This window comes from Drosophila innubila (assembly GCF_004354385.1).
Source record: "Drosophila innubila isolate TH190305 chromosome 2L unlocalized genomic scaffold, UK_Dinn_1.0 4_B_2L, whole genome shotgun sequence".
Lineage (NCBI taxonomy): Eukaryota > Metazoa > Arthropoda > Insecta > Diptera > Drosophilidae > Drosophila > Drosophila innubila.
In genome coordinates, this window is record NW_022995372.1 from 28,372,082 (window position 1) to 28,392,572 (window position 20,491).

At 34.5% G+C, this 20,491-nt stretch overlaps 1 protein-coding gene across 1 annotated transcript in view; it reads right to left on the reverse strand.

Moving 5' to 3' along the window:
* The window catches only part of LOC117782078, a 41,761-nt gene extending 22,698 nt beyond the window's left edge, over positions 1-19,063 (reverse strand). Inside the window, exon 1 of the mRNA XM_034619021.1 lies at positions 17,644-19,063. Within this exon, the coding sequence (XP_034474912.1) occupies positions 17,644-18,966 (1,323 nt within the window). The 5' untranslated portion in view covers positions 18,967-19,063. The remainder of the gene's footprint in view (positions 1-17,643) is intronic.
* Positions 19,064-20,491: the final 1,428 nt, after the last annotated feature.

The window sequence follows — 20,491 nt, forward strand, 5'->3', positions numbered from 1 at the left end:
AATACTGGACAAATCACCACTAAAAATGGGTCATTATGAGACTTAAAGTAGTTGAGTTTACAAAATTGGTTTAATGTTTTTGTTTGTTTGAATTATCTAATGGTTCTGTTATGCCTTTAAATCGAGTTTTTAACTATTCATTTTTATTTATCCTATTATTATGCTATTTATGCTATTTTATAAATTGAAATTAAGCAGCTAACTGGTCAGCTGAATATCGGTGCAACATTGGCAACACTGCTTATAGCAATACCCAAGTTTAAATTCCCATCATTTTAGCTTACAGTTAGAATCAATATAATGGAATTTATCATCTCTCTAGATATTTTTTTGTCGGTGCTCCTGAAATCTCAGAGTCACAAGAATTGTTAGCTGAAATTTATTTCGAATTATTTATTACAAAATTTAACTTTTTGCCTATTACACAAACCAAACCAATTTTTTTTTTATAGATTCGGACCTTGATGGAAAAACAACTTTGAAAAATGTTTTATGGTAAAGTTTTTTTTATTACAAAAAAAAATTTTTTTATATCTACATTTGTCATTATTAATTGAGGCCATCTTCTTTTCGTAGAATTTAAGACTCAGAAAATCGTAAAAATACCAAAGAATAATAACCATTTTTTAAATTTAGAGATTAATGGCTGTAAAACTGTTGCTTTAAGTTTGTAAATAAATAAAGGATGTATGCATTAGGTTTCAGATAAAGCTTTTTAAAATCGGTTTTGACATTCTTGGGAAGTAATGAAAAACGCTAGCTCACGTCTGAAAAATAGAAAAATTATAATTTAAAACAATTGAAAATCTTTATCATGTGTATAAAAAAAGTCGGTTTGGTTATTGTAATTGTTTCGCTGTTTCCTAGCGTTTTTGGTATATTTTATTGAATAAATTACATTTATTTATAATATTACAAAATATAAAGGTTTCTATTCCACTTGAGTGACGCTTATATATTTAATGGAACAATACATTTTAAATTTCATTAAATCTGATTAGATCTCTCAATTCATTGTTTTTTGATTGTCTAACAGACCAACAATTTGTGACAATAAAGTCTAATTTAAATAAAATCGAGTATCAAAAAATTTTATAAAATATTTTGTGTGCGCGCATTTTCTTACTATTGTATTTAAATTAATATACATATGTGTGTATGTGAATTTAAGTATGTAAATGGCATGAGTCTGACTAAAGTTGGGATGGCAACTCTAGCAGTACAGTCGCTTGCTCTCTACTTAGATGGCATCGGGAGGAGAAAACGTATATAGGTCGTTCAAATCAAAGCAATGAAAATGCTTGTAAATATTCAATGCAATTTGTTTTTTTTTTCTGTTTTCTTTCAAATGGCGAAAATCCCGTCAGCTACGTCCCTGCTTTGCAGTTTATAAAATATTTAAAATCTTTTATTGGCTTTGGCATAATCAGAATGGTGAAAAGAAAAAGGAACACACCAAATGCCCACCAACAAAGTATTTTAAATATTTCATATGCAAATGCGTAGCAGAAAATTAAAAAGTACACTAAACAAAAAATAAAGGATTTACAGTCACAAATATATACACAGATAGAGAAATGAGAGTAAAATATGTAAAAGAGATAGAAAGCTGTAATTATTATACGAAAAGCAATGAATTTATTTACAGGCATTTTCATTGTACTTTTAAATTACAACCAACTGCAAGACGGCAACGTAAACGGCACAACGTTTTTGCATATTGCGGCAATTACGTACGTGTGCATTACGTTACACATACACACAGAAAAGATACACGTGATGAACGCTCAAAAACGGTAAAAGGAATATTCATGTTGCATATATTTTGTTTTTTTTTTTTGAGTTGTGAATGGGAAATAGTTTTTCTTTGAATTTTTTCTTTTATTGTCACTTACTTCCGGCGGTGGTGGCGGCGGCTCCGGCTGTGGCGCCGGTGGCGTTGTTACGTATGTGTTTTTCTAGTTACAAAAAAGAGTTACGTAAACGTAATGTAATGATTGGTTTACGTATTATCGCGACGACATCGAGACGCAAGTGTGTGAGATTGAAAACGTAAAAATACGTGAAAAGAATTTCGCGATATGTTTGTTTTATGTGTTCACATGTTAAAAAGTAGCGTAACGAACGTTACGTACACATCACGTTACGTAAGTGTGAGCAAGCGAAAGTGACAGCGCGAAATATAAAGACAGAGAGAGAGAGAGACAGAGTGAAAGAGAGGGAGAGTGTTTGTGAATGACAGCGCGAGAGAGAAAGATAGAGAGCTTGTGAATGAGAAAGATAGGAGAATTGTTAGTAGCAAACATAGCTTGCACTATAGATCCAAAACGTGTCTTTAGATCTATACAACAAGTGTAAAAATTATAATGCGTTGAGTGAGTACAAAAAAATAGTGAGAGTGTATGTTTTGGTTGTGTGTATGTGTGAGAGTGTATTTCGCAAATTGATTTATGTGCTTTATATTTGTTATGGAGGTAATTTGTTTTTGATATTTCATAGCTCGTTTTAGTTATTGATTTAGGTTTTGTTTTGAGTTTTATGTGAAATATACTTAGTTAGGAAGCGTTTCGCTTGATATTTCTTGATTACTACTTGGACTAGTTAAGGGTGCAACGTGTGTGTTAGAAAGAGAAAGAGCGCACTAGTTGGTTTTTGTTGCTGGTTTTGTGGAGTGCAGAGCTACACACGTTGTACTTTTCTTTTTTAAAGAGAAAGTTGGAGTTTTGGATAGATTTTGAAGCAAGTGCAAAGTAGGCGAAAGTGTTTGATCTTTGATTGCAGGGGTGAAGTGGGATGGAAGGGCGGTGCGGGCGGTTTTTGGGTAGTTCAACTACATTCAAATCTAAGTGTGTGGTGGGTGGGGTGAGACAGACAGAGACAGATATAGATATTTAGAGAGTTATAGGTTAGAACATTTATGAATTTATAGTTGTTAGTTAAAAAGAGAGAGAGAGATAGAGAGACAGAAATAGAATAAGCCGTTTATGGACAAAGTAAAGGGTGGGTAGGTGTGTCTTAGAAGTAGAGCAAAAGCGCTAGAGATATATTGTATATTTATTATATTTATATTAAGTACTTGTAGAATTGGAAAATAGGTGTTTTTAAGCTAATTGTACAGCGCATTAAGTAGTTGGCTGGCAGAGCGCTCAAGACTTGAAATATAAGAATATCTAATGTTCCATATATCGAATATTATTTATTATTATCACTACATAGTTAAGAGAATAATAAATTAGGTAAGTTCCAAAGCGGTTTTAAAGGTCTATTGGGGAATCGTCTCAATGCCAAACAGTTTTGGACGCACGCTAAAGTTAATTGCAAGGTTCAAGTTTAAGATCAGGATCAGAGTATATAGGTTAGTATAATATTTGAATAAAAACTTGGATGCTAGCAAGTTAAACCTATCGTACAACTTGTGCTTAACCTCTAGGCACACTACTAATATAAAACAAATGCTCTGTGGAGTTAATTCTTCGTTTTGAACAAATTATAAGAAGTGTGGGGTCAGAAATAGAGACAGAGATAGAGGCAAAGACAGAGACAGAGAGATTATGAGAAAGACACAGTAGAGACAGAGACAGAGAGAGGGAGAGAGAGAGAGAGGGGGAGAGAATGAGATAGATAGCTTTTAAAGAATAGAATAGAGGTTTTGGGGTTTAATTCGTATTCTGTTTAAGATACAGTTTAATTGGATTCGGGAATTGGACATTATAATTTCATTTTAGCTGATGATTTTCATTTGACGGCTTTTAAAAAAAGATTGCGCTCGTTGTTGTTTATTTAGCTTTCTATTCTTTTGATTTGATTTTAGTTATCAAATAGTTAAGAGATATAAAGCAATTTAAGGGTTTTCGTACTTTGCCTTTCTATTATTTAGAGAGAGTGTGGTATAAATTAATTATAATTTGTATTTTGTATTTTTGTTGGTATTTTATATTATTACCCATGACTCAGGTGGATAACGAGGAAATGGAGCTATTTCTTTAGTTGCTACATTACTAGGCAACTCAAGTCTTCCACCTAATTTTCGTAGCTTTCTTCTTCTCGCCACCCGAGATTTCGATCTTAGCATCAATGCGGCCTGCATCTTGTTTGTTGTGGTTTGCTTTTGGTTAAACGGTTACGGTAAAACAGTCAAACGGTTACGTCACGTACAAAATATAAACAGCGTTTGTTACGTTTTCTTTTGTTTCTGTTTCTGTTTCTGTAACTGTTTTGGTTTTGTTGTTGTCTTTGTTATCTTTGTTTTTAAGTTAAGTGTAAAGTACGAAATCAATGGTATGATACAGGTTACGTTTTTAGGAGCTTAAATACGTCAAAACTAAATGTCACGTTAAGAATTCGAGCTAGGTCAATCGATTGGCTGCATCCAATTGCATAACAAATTTTCACGTAATGCTCACAGCAACGTTAACGCAACGTTCGATTAAAGAAAACGGATAATGAGCGCACGTTCGATTAGGCACAAGAAGGAGGATTATAGAAATATATGTAAATATAGAAGCAGAGTATTTTAAGAATATCCTTTTTTGTTTTTGTTGTGGTTAACTTTATCTAAGTGTTGTGCTGTTATTGTTTAGATTGTAGTTGTTGCTGTTGCTATTGAGGAACTGCGTCAGTGGTTAAGCCCTGGCGCAGCTGAGTGGCGGGCTGAGGATGTGCTGCGTTGATCGCCAGTGGTCGGCTCTGCTAGCTCCGTTACGTCGTTGTTGTTGTTGATGTTGTTGTTGTTGTTGTTGTTCCTGCTGCAGCCTTTGCGTGTCCAGCGATGAGATAAGCTACTTGATTGCTTGCTTGTTACGTTATCGTTATCTGGAATGGCGACTGTACAGCAGTTGACGATTGAAAATTGAATATTGACGGTTGATGGTTGACTGTTGACGTAATCGTTCAAATTGCACACACTTCACGTAACGTCAGAATCAGTTAGTTAGCAATGTCGTGAGAATTGATTGTAATGCGATATTTATTTTATATATTTATTATTTTGCCGTTACGTAGCGTAACGTAACGCTCCAGCTTCGTTTGCTACGTTGCGTTTACGTCACGCAGCATCGTATTCGTTGGTGATTTCATTTTCGTTTGAATTTTGGCATTGAAAGCAATAAACATTTATTGATTTCTGTGTACTGACCGCTGCCTGCTTTGGCGTAACGTTAACGTAAGCGCACTATCACGTAACCAGAATTGATTACCTGACTTTGTCTATGCATTGTCTAACTAATCTATAGCTAACGCGTATGTAAAAAAATTGTCACTATTTTAATTGTATTTGGTTTCTAAAATCAAATTAATTTTAGATTTAATTTAGTTGTTAGTTTCGTTAAGTTTATTTTTTAACTTCGAATTCGATTTAGGTTTTGTATGTAAATAAAAGAAGGCAATTTTGTTCTATTTAATTAATTGTTCACTTAAATTGCTCTGTGTTTTTTGTTTAATATTTTTTATCATATCATTTTCGATCACATTTGGTGCGTTTGTGTTTTATCTATGTTTTTTGTTATTATTGTTAGCAGTTTCTATTTGTGTAGACAATGTATTTAAAGCTTTTATTACAGCTCCATAAGTCAACAACTTTTTTTTTTAGCTGTTTCTTTTTATTGCTTTCCTTTTGCTGCCACGCTGATTAAGAATAAGATCAAATAATTTTTTTTAGTTCATATCACATATGTTGCAGTTATTTTTTTTAATTTTGTATTCTATTTACTTCCCATTTTCCAAGGATTTTGTATTATTTTATTTATATGCTTTCATAAATATTAACATGTAGCTTTTTGAAACTTGCTATTTGGTGGAAATATTTACTAATTGTTATATGAAATATGTATAAAATTCCTGATTGATGTGTCCATTTTATTGCAAAAAATAATATAAATAAACATTTGTAATGGTAACCGTAGTATAATATATATATTTTATAAGATTTTTTGTTATTTTTATATGGTTAAAATATTATTTTTATATAAATAAAAAAATAAATCTGATATGTTTATTATTTATAACAATGCTTATTTTTTTTATATATATTTTGTTTTATTCAAATCAGACTATTTTTTCATAAGCAATTTTTTCAATCAGTTATGGTTATTGCTTTAATAATTTTTTGCACAAAAACATAATTAATTGTTTTATATTGTCAATTATTTTATAATTTTTTTATACAGACGCAAAAAAATTAAGTTTTACAACTCGTCGTTTTTAAAAAAAATGTAATTAATGTTTATAAATTTGTTATTTTAAATTTGGCTAATCCTACATTAATCAGAAAAAGTATTTTCTATATTTAAAACTAGACCTGCCCCTAATTATAGAATAATGTTCTAATATTAAGAAATACTTTTCATAAAAATAAAACGTAAGATTATGATAAAAAATATTTTTGAGTGTAAGGTTAATTTTAGTAAGTTTTTAGTGATTTTTTAATGATTATGTTTGGATTGTAAAAAAATATAATCACAACCCTCCGCACACAATTTACAGTCTACTTGTTTATTAAATCTATAGCGTCGCACACTAAAGATATTTAAAAAAAAAAAAGGAATTGATAGAAAACTGCTTAAGCTTTGAAATGACTGTTTACTCAGTGTGATAGGCCCAGTGCACTGCAGTGTACGTCATTAAAGCGTAACAGAACTATAGACATGACAGCGATCGTTGCGCATCCAGTCTAAATAGTCCTTTTAATAAGATGGCTAAAAAAAAGACAGCAGCTCAAAATCTTTTGACTGCTAAATCTAAAATAATATGGGCATCAAGTTCAAAAAATAAAAGTTGTTTTAAATTCACAAGAAAAGCTCAATAAAACAAGACATGCTTTCATTTTTAATAAATCTATAGCCTCTCTCCGGAATACAATTTATTCCGGAAGTGAATCATTTGTAGGGACTGCAAATTTAAAAGAAAACATAATTTAATTCTTTTCGCCAGTATAAAATCTCATATTCACAAAAGATACCATGACATGGGAATGTAAGCAAATAAAATGAAATTTCTGGGATTGTTTTATGATAAAGACGTGATGGATACTATCTTCACGATCTTCAAAAAAAGGAGCTTAAAGGTTTGTCATCAGCAAATAAAAATCCCTGTCAGAAATTTGCTAATTATTTCTTGTGTTTGTGGAACATAACTACAGCAGTGTGACCGAGCACCTAATATTAAAAAAATATTTACCTAAAACTTGCATAGATTTGACCATGATCACTCTGACAAATCAGCATTGCCTGTAAACAGCGCCAAATTTTAAAGCTCAACTAACATTAAAAAAGAAAGCAAATGAGCTTTGCCGATAAAGTGATTGTGTTAGTGGCGCCAATTATTATTAATTTATTTCTCCAGCAACACTTTTCCATGCACTTTTCACAGATATGTTATCAAAATGATTCTTATTTGTGATTCGCCAAGGACATGGTCGTGTCTCCACTGTTTTTATAAAAGTTATATTTTCCTCGTGCTGATAATACAAGTCGCGTTTTTTTTGTTTTCCGCATAGCAACCATGTTCGACATATTAGTCCATCAGGAATAAATGCCAAGTATATTTTCCTCATACACTCATCAGCTGTTCTCTCACTCCACACATGCTATCGAGATGCCAATTATCGAAATGAATCTGTGGATTTCGTTCAAGTTGCTGGATACATACGAAACGAAAACGAAAACGAAAACTAAAAATTCCTGGCAAAGTTTTTTTTATATGAAGTTTGAAAGAAAATCTTATTTGCGGGTCTGGTGGATACTATGCTTAAGCCGTTATTACGGCCGTGATAATATTAACGATCTAGCTGGATTGGATATAAGAAACATACGTGCTTTTCTTTACCACGCATTAATAAATTCAATAGTTAACTGTATTAAATAAAATCACAATGCAAAAGAATCGTTTTTTTCCGTAAAAGCACAACCTAACCTCACAAACTAACCGTACAGGCGTACTCTGAGTGACGAATAGGCCGTGCCAGCCACTGATCTAAATACATGTGTACAAAACTAATTATTTCTTTAACAATATTCTAAGGCCCGGTTTTTCAATGCCTCCTTTAACTTTATCAACGACATATTTTTAAATTGGACATTGATTTCTATACGTTTTACGTCAAAATATCTCTGATATACTCGTAGTTTTAAACCCCTGAAGCAGACATTGAAAAAACGGCACTAAGACGTTGATATTAATTTAATATTTAAGTTGAATCAATTTGCAGTTAATTTGGATTTGTATTCCCATTCCATTCCTCTTTCCCACTTAATTTTACTGTCGCATTTGGGTTTTCATTGCATTTTGCAAGTGCTCAAAATCAAGAGAAGTGCAAAGTTTTCCAGGCCGTTTGCAAATCTCTGGCAAAAGTCTTGTGAGTAATGCAAGCATAGCAAATATTTATGGCATAGACTTCTCGTATAAGCCATGTTACAGCATTGCTAAGCCATAATTTAAATGCCAGTCAAGATTTGCTGTTATATGTACAGCACTTGCATACAATATATACATACATATGTGTGTGTGAGTTGTGTTTTGTGTGTGGGTATAGTATGAATGTGTCAGAGAGCATTTCGCGGCTCCAAAATCACAAAAGTTACAGAAAACTGCTGCAGCTGTTGGTACTCATATGCAAATGCTGCAAGAGCAGCCGAGGATGCTTTTTTGTTATTGTAATTCTATTCTTTTTGTTTTTATTTTGGCAGTTTTAGAGCTGGCGGCAAGTTGCAAGCCCAGTGAGCAGACTGAGCTAAACTGGTAGCTGCGAGCCCGAATATTTCAATAATTCAACAGCGCAAAGCGGAAAAAGTCACTCGTTGAACGATGCAGATGAAATTTTAATGAAATACAGATTCATGAAAAGCCACACATACATACTCACACACACACACATGCTTACTGCAGTCAGGGCCGTTAATAGACAATAACATGGCGCTGAGAGAGACACACATACACACACAGGCACAGCAGCGGCTGACATAACAAAAGCGACACCTAAAAGATTGCTACATTTTTGCAATTAAACAGATAGAAACACACACACATAGATACAGAGACTCTTCCTGCAGTACGGCTGCACTATGGTTCGTTTGACCAGATTTTTAAAATAAAGTATATACTTACAGCTTTTTAAAATAACAAACTTTTGGAGGCAATATATTAGAAATGCATCCAGCTGAAATGTTACATAACCAAAATTGTAACATTGGCCCATACTTATAAGTTAACAGCTGTGAATCAGAGATGATTTGAGCGGGGAACACATGCTACTGCTATACTAATTTTGTAGGTTACATTTAAGTATTAACTAAAATTATTAATGGACCATTTGCAGTGTGGTTTGTACTTTGTGTTAATAAATTTGTATTGTTGAAAATCAACGTTATATGTACTATGTGTTGTTTCTTGTAACTAAACAACTTGCCTCAAAAAAAATTGTTCGGCGACATTTTATCAAAGCGAAAACTTGTGTCCGCCTAATAAATAAATATTAATTCTTTAAAAACAACAATGGGGGCTATGCAAAAGACTAGACCAAAACATCTTGTTTAGTTCTCGAGGCTTTATTTTATTCAAAATAAAGGTTCAAGCCGCTGTAGGCTGTTGTCAAGGCCTACCAAATTCTAGACGTGTGATGTACGCCACAATGGGTAATTTTCCCATATTATTGAAATTAATTAATAATTCAAGAATAAATCCAGTTTTCTTTGTATAGCTTTTGGCATTGGTTATAACTCTAATATCAATACGAAAGGGGACTAGAAAAGTGGGCGGCAAAACTCACCAGTTATGCGTTATATGTTTTTCTCTATTTAATTCTTATATGTAAGACCTAAAGAAAACCTTCTACTTTTATCTCATAAAATTTGCTTAATGTCACTAATTTATCTACAATACGTTACACATATTTAAGATTTTTATTACGTAAGATTACAGTTTGGACTGTTCCAGATGGGTTGCCGTTAAAAAAAACCGAATTTACTTCAAAAACAAATTTATTCAAAAAGAAAAGCAAGAAATAGCAAAATTGTACATAGAGCATCGCTAGTAGTTAGATAAGCCCTTAGCGTCAAGTAACGCAGGATGCGCTGTGAAAATCAAACGAGAAACGAGTTTCTCAGTTTTTCGGTAAAACGTGAGTAACTGAATAAATCAGCCCTAGTGCCTATCACTAATTCCATAGGCAATTCACCGGTCATCCGTACTGCAGGAACCCGGTTTGTTAAATGTGTATCATGCACATGCTGCTGTTGCTGCAGACAGCAGCTACAATGTCCCGCTGACAACATAAGCGCCTGAAAGAATACTATGAAAATTAATTTGCGTCCAGATTTCAACAATGTGTGCGTGCCAGAAAACTGCAGATATACGAGTACTCCTAAATAACAATATATTATTTGATAAATTTCATTAACACAAAATTGTCACTAGCAATTCGGTGTGCTGGCATTTTTGCCAAACCGACAAACCAAACATTTAATGAGACCAATTCCGTTGAGAGCATTAAAAGTGGGAGAGCTTTGTGAATTTATTCAAATTACCGTAGACAATCGAATTTAAGTGGATAACTAAAAATAATTAGCCAACAGCAATAAACAATTTTTATGAGTGATAAGCAGATAAATGATTCATGCAGATATAAAGCAGTACTTATGTACATATATACGAGTATATTGCATTAAAGTTAAAGTCGCTTAAAATAAGAATTTAAAAGTCCTATTTTTTTTTATTAATGTATAGTTATGCTAAAGCATACAGTTCGTGGAATTTTAAAAATTCTAATGGATTCCCATCAAAGATGGCTTTCTTTAAATTCGTTTTTAATTCAATTGAAAAGTTTAATTGGTCACGATTTTAAATTGATTTTTATTAGCTCTTAAAGATTGTGTTTGTACATGGAAAAGTTGTCTGTAAGAAACAAGTACCAACTGCCTTACAATTGCACGACGTTGCACAGACCCATTGCCATATTCACCTATATTACGACTGATGCACGTTGGGTCAGTGATTAAAACAAAGTCGACAGAGTTGCAGACCTTTTGCTTATTAATGCAACAAGGACTCGTACTCGTATTCACTACTCTGTACTCAGTATTCAACACTCAGCACTCGGCACTCAGAATTCAGTATTCACTGAATACTATTCAGTACTTAGCATTCAGTGTTCGCATACATTTTGGTATTGCCAATTTTGGCACAACGCCCGCTGGCTTGTTCATATGTCAATTGGGGTTACCAGGAGAAAGTTACGCGGAGAGAGGTGCTTTTGACTGCCTTGTCTACAGGTAATTAAAACCAATGAATCGCCCCGCAAAATTTGCATATGCCACATGTCGTGAGAAATGGCAACTGTCCTCGTTGAAAGCCATGTTATTTGATTGTCGAAAGCAATCGCATATCTTACTGCATGTCTGCTTATATGTATATGTGCATGTTGGTATGGCTGTTTGTGTGTAAGTGTGTTGACTGTTGTTTATTCAAGCGCATAAGCCATACTTGCTTACCGTAGTGAGTTGTGCACATGTTATTGAGGCATTTGAGGTGGCTTAAAAAGTCGTTTGACTTGCAACCAGTTAACTGAAATTGCTTTAAAGAAAGGTTCTGTAAATAGCAAAATTGAATATTTCAGAAAAATTAAGCTCAGCTTCTGCAAATAAAGAAATAAACCAGTGACCGTAAATAATGATAATTTTTTAATTTCATCATCATCATCAAGATCAGCCTAGAATAATGCATTTTTGCCATGATTAAAAAATTTTATATTTTATACGTTTTGTTTTCAATGGTAATCATTAGATTTGAGAAATTTAATTAAATTTAGACTATAATCACTTCTTTTTATAAAAATCTAATAGAACTCAAAAAAGATATTCATTAAATATTTTTATTTGATTCACTTAAAATAAAAAAATTCAAATCATTAATGATCATCTCTTTTCAGTTTTTCTTATCGTTAACGAAAAACTTATAGAATTTAAATATAATCATTACAATGACATTTTTGAACATAACTTAGAATGATTAAGGTCGCTAAAATAAACAGTAAACAGCACCTTGGAGAAATCCGTTGTTGGAGCAGATTCTCAAAAGTTTAACTCATAAAACTGTCAAATGCAATTGAGTTTTTGGGGAAGCATGTTTTAATTTGTGTCTTTTTAAATGTTTTTTTACAGTCGATGGCAGCGACAACAATCAGGACACACTCGCACATACACACACATATATATATATATAATGGGCAAACACTGGATATAAATGGTTGCTAAAAGAGGCGGAGACGACGACGCGTCGTCGAAAAAGCGAACAGAACGAGCCAAAAATCGAAAATGAATTTAAATGTGGCTTTATAATAAACGCATCTCGTTTATCTTGTCTCAGTTGCCACAAATATTGTAACTGTATGGATGCGAGTCAATGAATTATGCAACTGAAATTCAATTTCTCAGCCGCAAAGTATGCTATAAAAAAACAAAGTCAACTGTCGCTTAGCTCGTGGAACTGCCCAACTGATTGTCACTTAATTGGGACTTGTCATTGAATATAGTATGAATTTAAGGCTATAAGAGAGAAAGAGAGAGAGTGAGATACCGAGAGGGAAAGAGATGACAAAAGGGGTAACTGGGACTTCAATATGTCACTTACAATTACGACAACAAGAATAAAGAGCGAAAGACAAGCCTGACAAACAATTACGACAACAACAAAAAAACACAAGCACAAAAAAAAAGAGCCAACCGAACCAAACGAGTCTCCTGTGGACCTTGGTCAGCAACATGCCCAGCCAGTGGAAGGGACAACAGGACGTCAGAGGAGACAGGGGATGCAGGGGGAAAGGGGAAGCATGCCACAGGCGACAGTTTGAGTAATTATTGAGACTGCAATTTTGGAACGGCCATCGACAATAGTCGCATTTTTTGGCAGCCATCGCGTAATTGAAAATTAAATTGCTGCTCGATGACAATTTTTGAGCTGGGCCCAAGGGAGGAGCCCTCCAAGGGGTAAAGGGGGCAACATTTATGTCTAAATCGGACTGTGCACTTAAGCGTTAACGCTTTGATTTACTCGTAAATATTCTTCTCTGCTGAAAGATATTATCCCATGGCCAGCAAATTGCACATTTACATTTCCCTTTATTCCAGGCTGAGACATTTTTTCTTGCTTATTTCATTTTAAGATTAAATAATAATTACAGTCGAGTGCTGAAATGAAGTGATCCATTTGTTTTTCCTTTATTCGACCCTCTCAATATTACATTTGAATTTATATCTTTATAATATTATATGTTCTGCTCATTCAAAAAAGTAATAACGAAGATTGATCAACATTAAATGAGTACAATTTGTAGTTAACAAATGCCTATTCAATTTATGTAAATATAATAAAATATTTTTTAATTCGTATAGAGGCAATTAAAGCTAATGCAGTTGACTATCTCAATATCGTCATCTTGCTAAGGTAATTATTCATGGCGGAGAAGCCATCCCAGTCCATCCGAGCTTGGCAACACACATACATTCTTACTAACTGCATAACCATATTTTTACACCTCTTGCCTTTTTACCTTTTGCCATTTTCAAACCGTTGTTTTTGTTGTTCTTTTCGTTGTTATTCATTGAGTTTTTCACATTTTTGGCGTCCGCCATTTCGCCGCACACTTTTTCCACTATTTTCCAGCTAATTTACTAGCAGTTGTTTTTGTAGAAACTATAGTGTACATATATGCACGAGGGCTGGTTTAAAAGTTTTAGAGACTGACAGTCAAATTTAGCATTATATTTATTTATTCAATTAAAAATTTTAAATTTAATAATGTATGAAAATTCGGTATTATAAGCTTTTGTATTGTACTTCTTATTCAATCAATAACGTATTTAGTACACATAAAATAAATCCTGAAAGGTACTCCCGGAACTTCTTGAATCAAGTATAAAATATTTGATTTAAGCATCACTTTTCTCAGCCATATTTTAAATTTCGAGGTTCTGTAAGTTTTTTTTAATTTGATCAAATATTATATGCTTTTTTGACATTATTATGTTGAGCCGTTGCTTATATTAACAATAATACCCTTAATACTGACAGAAAAAATACATGCTTACATCAAGAATTTTAAATCTGCATTTTAGAATGATTTATTTTCTGGAAACAATATACCAATCATAAAACATCTACTATTCATATGGCTTGGCTACTTATAATGCTACCCTCGTATGACATGTATAGTACATATATATCTATATCTCTTTTACAGACTTGAGTGGCTTCTCAGCAAGTGCAAAAGAGAAAGACAAGAAGAGAGAAAGAGAAGAAAGAAAGAAAGAATGAAAGAGAGGAAATGCGGGTGTGTGCAGAATATAATAAATTTTAGCCGCTATTTGCTTTTGCTGTTTGCTTTTTTGCAACTAATTTTCGTCGACTTGCCATAGAGATTTTCCTTTGTTTAATTTGTACAATTTTCAATTTTTTCTTGTCAAAGTTGTTGTTGTTGTTGTTGCTGCTTATGAAAGTCAAATAATTGCTTCGCGTTTAGTTTTTATAATTTGTTGCTGTTGCTCGTTGAGTGAAAATGAATGAAACTTTTAAATCGCAAAGCGGTTATGCCACACGCCGCATTCCCCATGCCCCATGCCGCACCACTCGACTTCCGCTTCCACCTTCGGAGCCATTGGATGTTGCACTTTTATGACACACTTTCTGGGTTCTGCCTTTTGCCTTTTACACAACATTTGGCAAGTGGCGCCACGGTTTAAAGTGGGCGTCTTTGAGCTTGCCAAGCTGTTTTTCGGGGCATCACATTATCAGACCGATACAAAGGCACATTATGCGCTTCCGATTTGATGATGCTATTGTTGTTGTTGTTATCGCCAGTTATGGCATCGCAACAAAATGAGGTTAGTTAAGTAAGCTAAGCGAAAAGATATGACACATTTTGTGGCACACATTGCGAGCGCGTTTGTGTTAAAGCGGTTCAAGATAAAAATTAGTTGTAAATTGACGTTAAAATCTTATTAAAATACAGTCGAGCTTCATTAACTTGAATCACCATTATCCAAAGAAAAAGTTCGACCTTTCAAAAGCGCTTAAAGTTTGTTTAAGGCCATGTAGTGATCATCACTTGTAAAGTTACTGGTTTGCAAATAAACAGTCAACGTCTTTAAGGCGTTTTTAACATCGCTCATGGAGTGATGGCAAATATTATACTCCACCGAGACTTCGTCATTGTTTTCCGCTTCGCTTTAAATAGGTTCCACTAAATCATAGCTAATAAAACTAAATTTTTTGATGATTTCTCCAAAAAATTCGACTGACTGAAGCATTGTCAAATATTTTTTTTCGAGTTATGGAGAAATTCCACTTATGTACTATGGGAAAAAAGCCCGATATTTTTCCATAATTTCTAAATATAAAGCTAGAGAGAATATATAGCTAGACTAATGTTCAATTTTTTTTTTTTTTAAATTGGACCACGCCTTAACTCCATATATATATATATATATATATATATATATATATATATATATATATATATATATATATATATATTTAAAATCTAATTGTAAAGCTAGAAGCTTGATACTTAGCATAAACGTTAGTTAGACTAAAGTGGACATTATGATTTTTTTTTTTATTTTAGTTGGATCTTATCTTTACCCCCCTCCAATTCGACCAAATAAAAAAAATTTTTAATTTTTTTGGTTAAACTAAAGTTGAATTTATACTATTTTTTGTTCTTTTATTTGATCGTGTCTTCCCCCCTCCCATACTGAAAGTTCATATTTTTTATCATAAATGCACATCTGCAGCATGTGTGTTTTCGCGAAAAGGGGCAAAAACGGTCAAAACTTATAAGGACATCTGATTCTAGATAGTTTAGTGATGCACTGTGATGTACAAAAGTAATACTCCACGGAACATGGACGAATTTGTTAGTTTTGAACTAAAATACACGTGAACAACACAGTGCAGAAATGCACTATTAAACACAAATGCTAAAAAAATTTGTCTAACAACTTATTAAAGTTATTACTTTTTTTCCTATGGTAACAAAACAAACAGAATTCGCGCTGCAAGTAGCAAGGAAATTCGACGAACTATTTCAGTTTACATGGCAACTCTGAGTCAGCTGACTCTAATCGAGCCTCAAACATTGAGGGTAGTCCAGAAAAATCTAAAAAAATTAGTTTGTTCTATCCTGAGTATCCAGATGTAGAAAATCACAAAATTTTTAAGACACTTCACATCAAAAATTTTTAATTAAAGTCAAAAGTATCGGACTTTTTTCCCATAGTGTTATGGAAGTTCGAGTTACGGAAGTAGAATTGCTTGTAATTTGCTTAGTAAACGCTATTGAATCTCAATTTTGATCGAGTTAGGGAAGTTCGACTGTATTATGCAAATTTTGGCACTTACTGGTTTATTTTTTTTTATTTATAAATTAAGGACACCAATTTTGTCAGAAGAAAAACGAAAGTTAAGTTGCACAAAAGTTAAGTTAAGTTACACAAAATCATTGTATGGTAAATTGCAGTAAATTGCAAGAAGGCAGAGTTTTTATTTTACTTAATTCATTGCCAAATAAAAACATCGAATTAAGGTATCTAGAAATCAGCTACCAAATCATTGTTTCATTGATGTATTTTTACATCGAAACTAATTAATAGTTTCATCAAGCTCAAAATAACCAACGAAACGTTCGACATAAGTGGATGTCATATCAGAGAGATAAAATCGGTTATGTTAAAATAAATAATTTATGTTAAATAGATTGCAGAATTTTTTATTTCTATTCTCAAAAAATATTGCAGTGGAAATTTAAAAAAAAATTAAAAATTGTAGAATAATTTACCCAAGCGCTTCAAAAAATATTTATGTTCTTTAAAAAAAACGTTTCGAAGGTTTTGGGAAAAAAGAAGAGACAATAGATTTTTTGGAGATATTTCTTTACTTATACGAACGACTCATCGCCTTTAAAAACAAATTATAAGAGAATGTAAGACTATCTGGTTGATCTAGGAATCTTTTTCATTTAGTTTCAAAAATGAATTGATCTTCTTTAAATCGTTATATTTCTTAAAAGTTTTCAACAATGATAAGATTTATTTCAATAATGTCAAAAATGATTCGACACTTTGAAACATTCAATTCAACGAATTGAGACACCAACAATTACTATATATACCATGGGTGCAAAATGCTTTGTTACATATAACGATATCAAACCCGAGCAATGGCCGATAATACCATGTTGATAAAAAAAAAAAGGTAAAGGCGAAAGATTCGAGCTAAATATGTTAATAGATTTCAATATACTTTTCCCATAAGATTTGGTTTTATTTAATTAATTAGGTGCGACACCTTTTAGGGCCCACACTGTATACTTATTGCGTACACCTGGGTGCATTTCACAAAGGTCCAGTTAAGAAGTTTGATATCTATTAAAGATATATTATCACGGGAAATACATTAAAGTAATTGTCAAATTAGTAAATAACTCTTGGATAAAATTAAACTAAGACTGACATGCATAATTAGGAATACACACTCACACTCAGATACATACAGATACACATAGAAATACAGATACAAATTCAAATAAAATAAGCGGGTAAGAAGTACAATCCGACAATACGAGTTGCTAGTTTCGGATTAGGAACTGTTCGGATTTACCTCGATGTGCTCACAGACGCAGATTCCCTCCTCGCAGTAGGCGCAAAGTTGCCACTTGCGTCCATTGGCCAGACCCTTGAATAGGAGCTGCGGCTCATCGCTGACCAGGGGCTCGTATTGGGGCTGCTGGAACTGCAGCTCACGAAGCTGGCGCTTCAGGCCGCTGGTGACGCCGCCGACCGCGCCGTCGCCTTGCTCGAAGGCGTCGCTGCGACGCATGCGGTAGACGCTGCACTTGCGCTCGAGGGGACCTGCGGGGGGCTGCATGGCTTCGTCAGCATCCTCGTCGTAGGCATCCTGGGCGGTAAGGGGCTGACGCTCGGCAGCATCCTGCAGCTCATCCTCGACGACGTCCTCGCCGCGACGCAGCTTGATGGCGGCTACGTGACCCGGCGAGGCCATGGGCGTGGCCGGCGTTACAATGATCGCATCATGGTGGGCTACAAACATGGCTGCGGCGCCGCTTAGCTCCAGGTCAGCTTCGGCAGTATCCGCAGCCGCCGCCGCTGCTGCTGCTGCTGCGGATGTGCTGGCCATGGACATGCCCAGTGTTGGCTGCATGGCCGTGGCGGCGGCTGTTTCCAACGAAGTCGCTGTCGTTTTAACGCCGACCGCATCCGATGGCAACGCGGGTGTCGTTGGCGGCGTCGGCTCCATCTGTGAGACGAGCGGCAGCGTTGCCGTCGCCGACTTATGCAGCTGTCCGCCAGCGGATCCCGCTGCTGCTGCTGCTGCTGCTCCTGTATAGAAGCCAGCGCTGCTGCTGCCGCTGCCGCTGTGGCGATGCACAAGCCTCGGTGAGGCGCGTCCGTGGGCGGAGGCAAACTGTTGATAGGGCGTCTGTATGGGGGTCTGAATGGGTGGCGGGATCGGTGCCCCGCCTCCATGCAGGTGACTGTGATGCATGTGACTGTGCCCATGTCCGCCCAGATGGGAATGGGCGTGGGCGTGGCCGTGGCCATGATGGTCATGTGAGTGCGAGTGCGAGTGCGAGTGCATGCGCAGCTGCAGCACCGACTGCGTATCGCCGGCCTCCTCGATCGGCAGCAGGGATCGGGATTGCGTGTAGGTGGCGCTCAGCTTGCGTCCCTGCGGCTGCGGTGGTGCACGCAGATAGTTGGTCGGCAGCTGGTGGAACTGCCGCGACTGGCTTCGTGTTGGCGTAGAGGCGCCGCCATGATCGGTGGCACCGATTTCCACACCGACACCAGGCGCTTTCGGTGGATGTAGTTTCGCTTGGATTAGTTGGTTCTTCTTCTGCTGTCGCTGGCGTTGACGCGCTTGGCGCGATGCCAACGAGGCGCCGCCAGCAGCTGCATACATTTTGCTTGGTTTGCTAAGGTTTAGCTCTAGTTACAGACTAACAATTTACACTTAATTAACATTCGGTTTGGGTTGGGCTTAAGCCATACTTTGCACTTCACTTAGCAACCACTAATTTCACTGTCTAGCCACTTTTTCTACGATTTCTAACATACATATTTAACTTATGTGACTAAACTTATTTTGGAGTTTTCAGTTTAAAACTCACTTCACGCAATTCTAACCTCACTTCTAACAGTTTTAGCCCCACTTTTCTCAATTCTTAGCACTTCTTTCTACTTTTCTAACGAAAATTTTTATTTTACTAATCTTATTTGTCAGTTTAGAAATTATATTCTCAGTTTGACCAATTCAAACTCCTCAATTCTATTAATACTTACGTCAATTTTCAGTTTTCTAACCTCACTTGACAAGTTAAGTCCCACTTCTTGAGATTTTCGGCTTTTATCTCTCAATTTTGTTTCTTCTAACCTCACTTTTTTTTCTAACCACAATTTGCAGCACTTTCCAGTTGCTTCAATAAAGCCTGTGTAAAATAAATTTAAAAATTCTTAGCAAAAGTTTGTTTTTTGTTTTTGTGGTTGTCTTGAAGCTGTCTGTTGTCCCTGTAAATGTGCCTAACCCTTAAAATGTTTTGCAATCCTTGATATCCATCCAATAGTGTTCCATATCGGTCTTCTTGTGTATTCTGTTTAATTATGTATTATTTTGTTTCGTTTTACAATTTGTGTCAGTTTGACAAAAATGATTGTACTTTAGATTACTTGCTTAAGCATCAACCGAGTGACACACAAAATCGTTTGAAATGAACCTCTTGAAACCATCGAAAGTAAAAAATGTTGAACAATCTTTTAAATATAAACTAACATAATAGAAGCCTGACTTAAATTGGGCTACAGTATACAAAAAAATACATTTTGTGCATATTTATTTTCGTGTTATTATTCTCCTGTTGTTGATTTTGTTGTTGTTTTTTGCTTATCAAAATATAGATTTATTTATATATATGTGTCAAAAAATTCGTTATCGCTTTGTTGTCTATTACAAAATTTGTTTTATTTCTTGGGGCTTTGTTGGTTTTTACAAATACTTTGACTCTCTGCTTATAAACATTTCAAAAATATGCTCTTTCTCACAATCGAATTGCATATTTTCTATCTTCGGGCGTATTGTCAGTTATATTCTGCGGTTTCTTTTTTCGAGCAGTACTTCACTCAGGGTGTTTTAATAAAATAAGTAAATTAATTAATTATATGTTTTGTTGTTGTTTGTGTTTGATAAAAGCTGACTGGATTACATATAACATTTATTTTTCGTTTTTATTAATAAATATATTTGTTTTGTAATTGTCTAACTATAGTACAAAAAGCACCTAATTCGTAAGCACACAAATACATACAGTACTATAAACGTACATGTAAACAATTAAATTAAATATTTTTTCTTTTAATATTTTATTTGATGATTTTTTTGTTTTGTTTGTTTTCTGCTCTTAAGATAAGTTTAACATGGAAGCGTCTTAAAG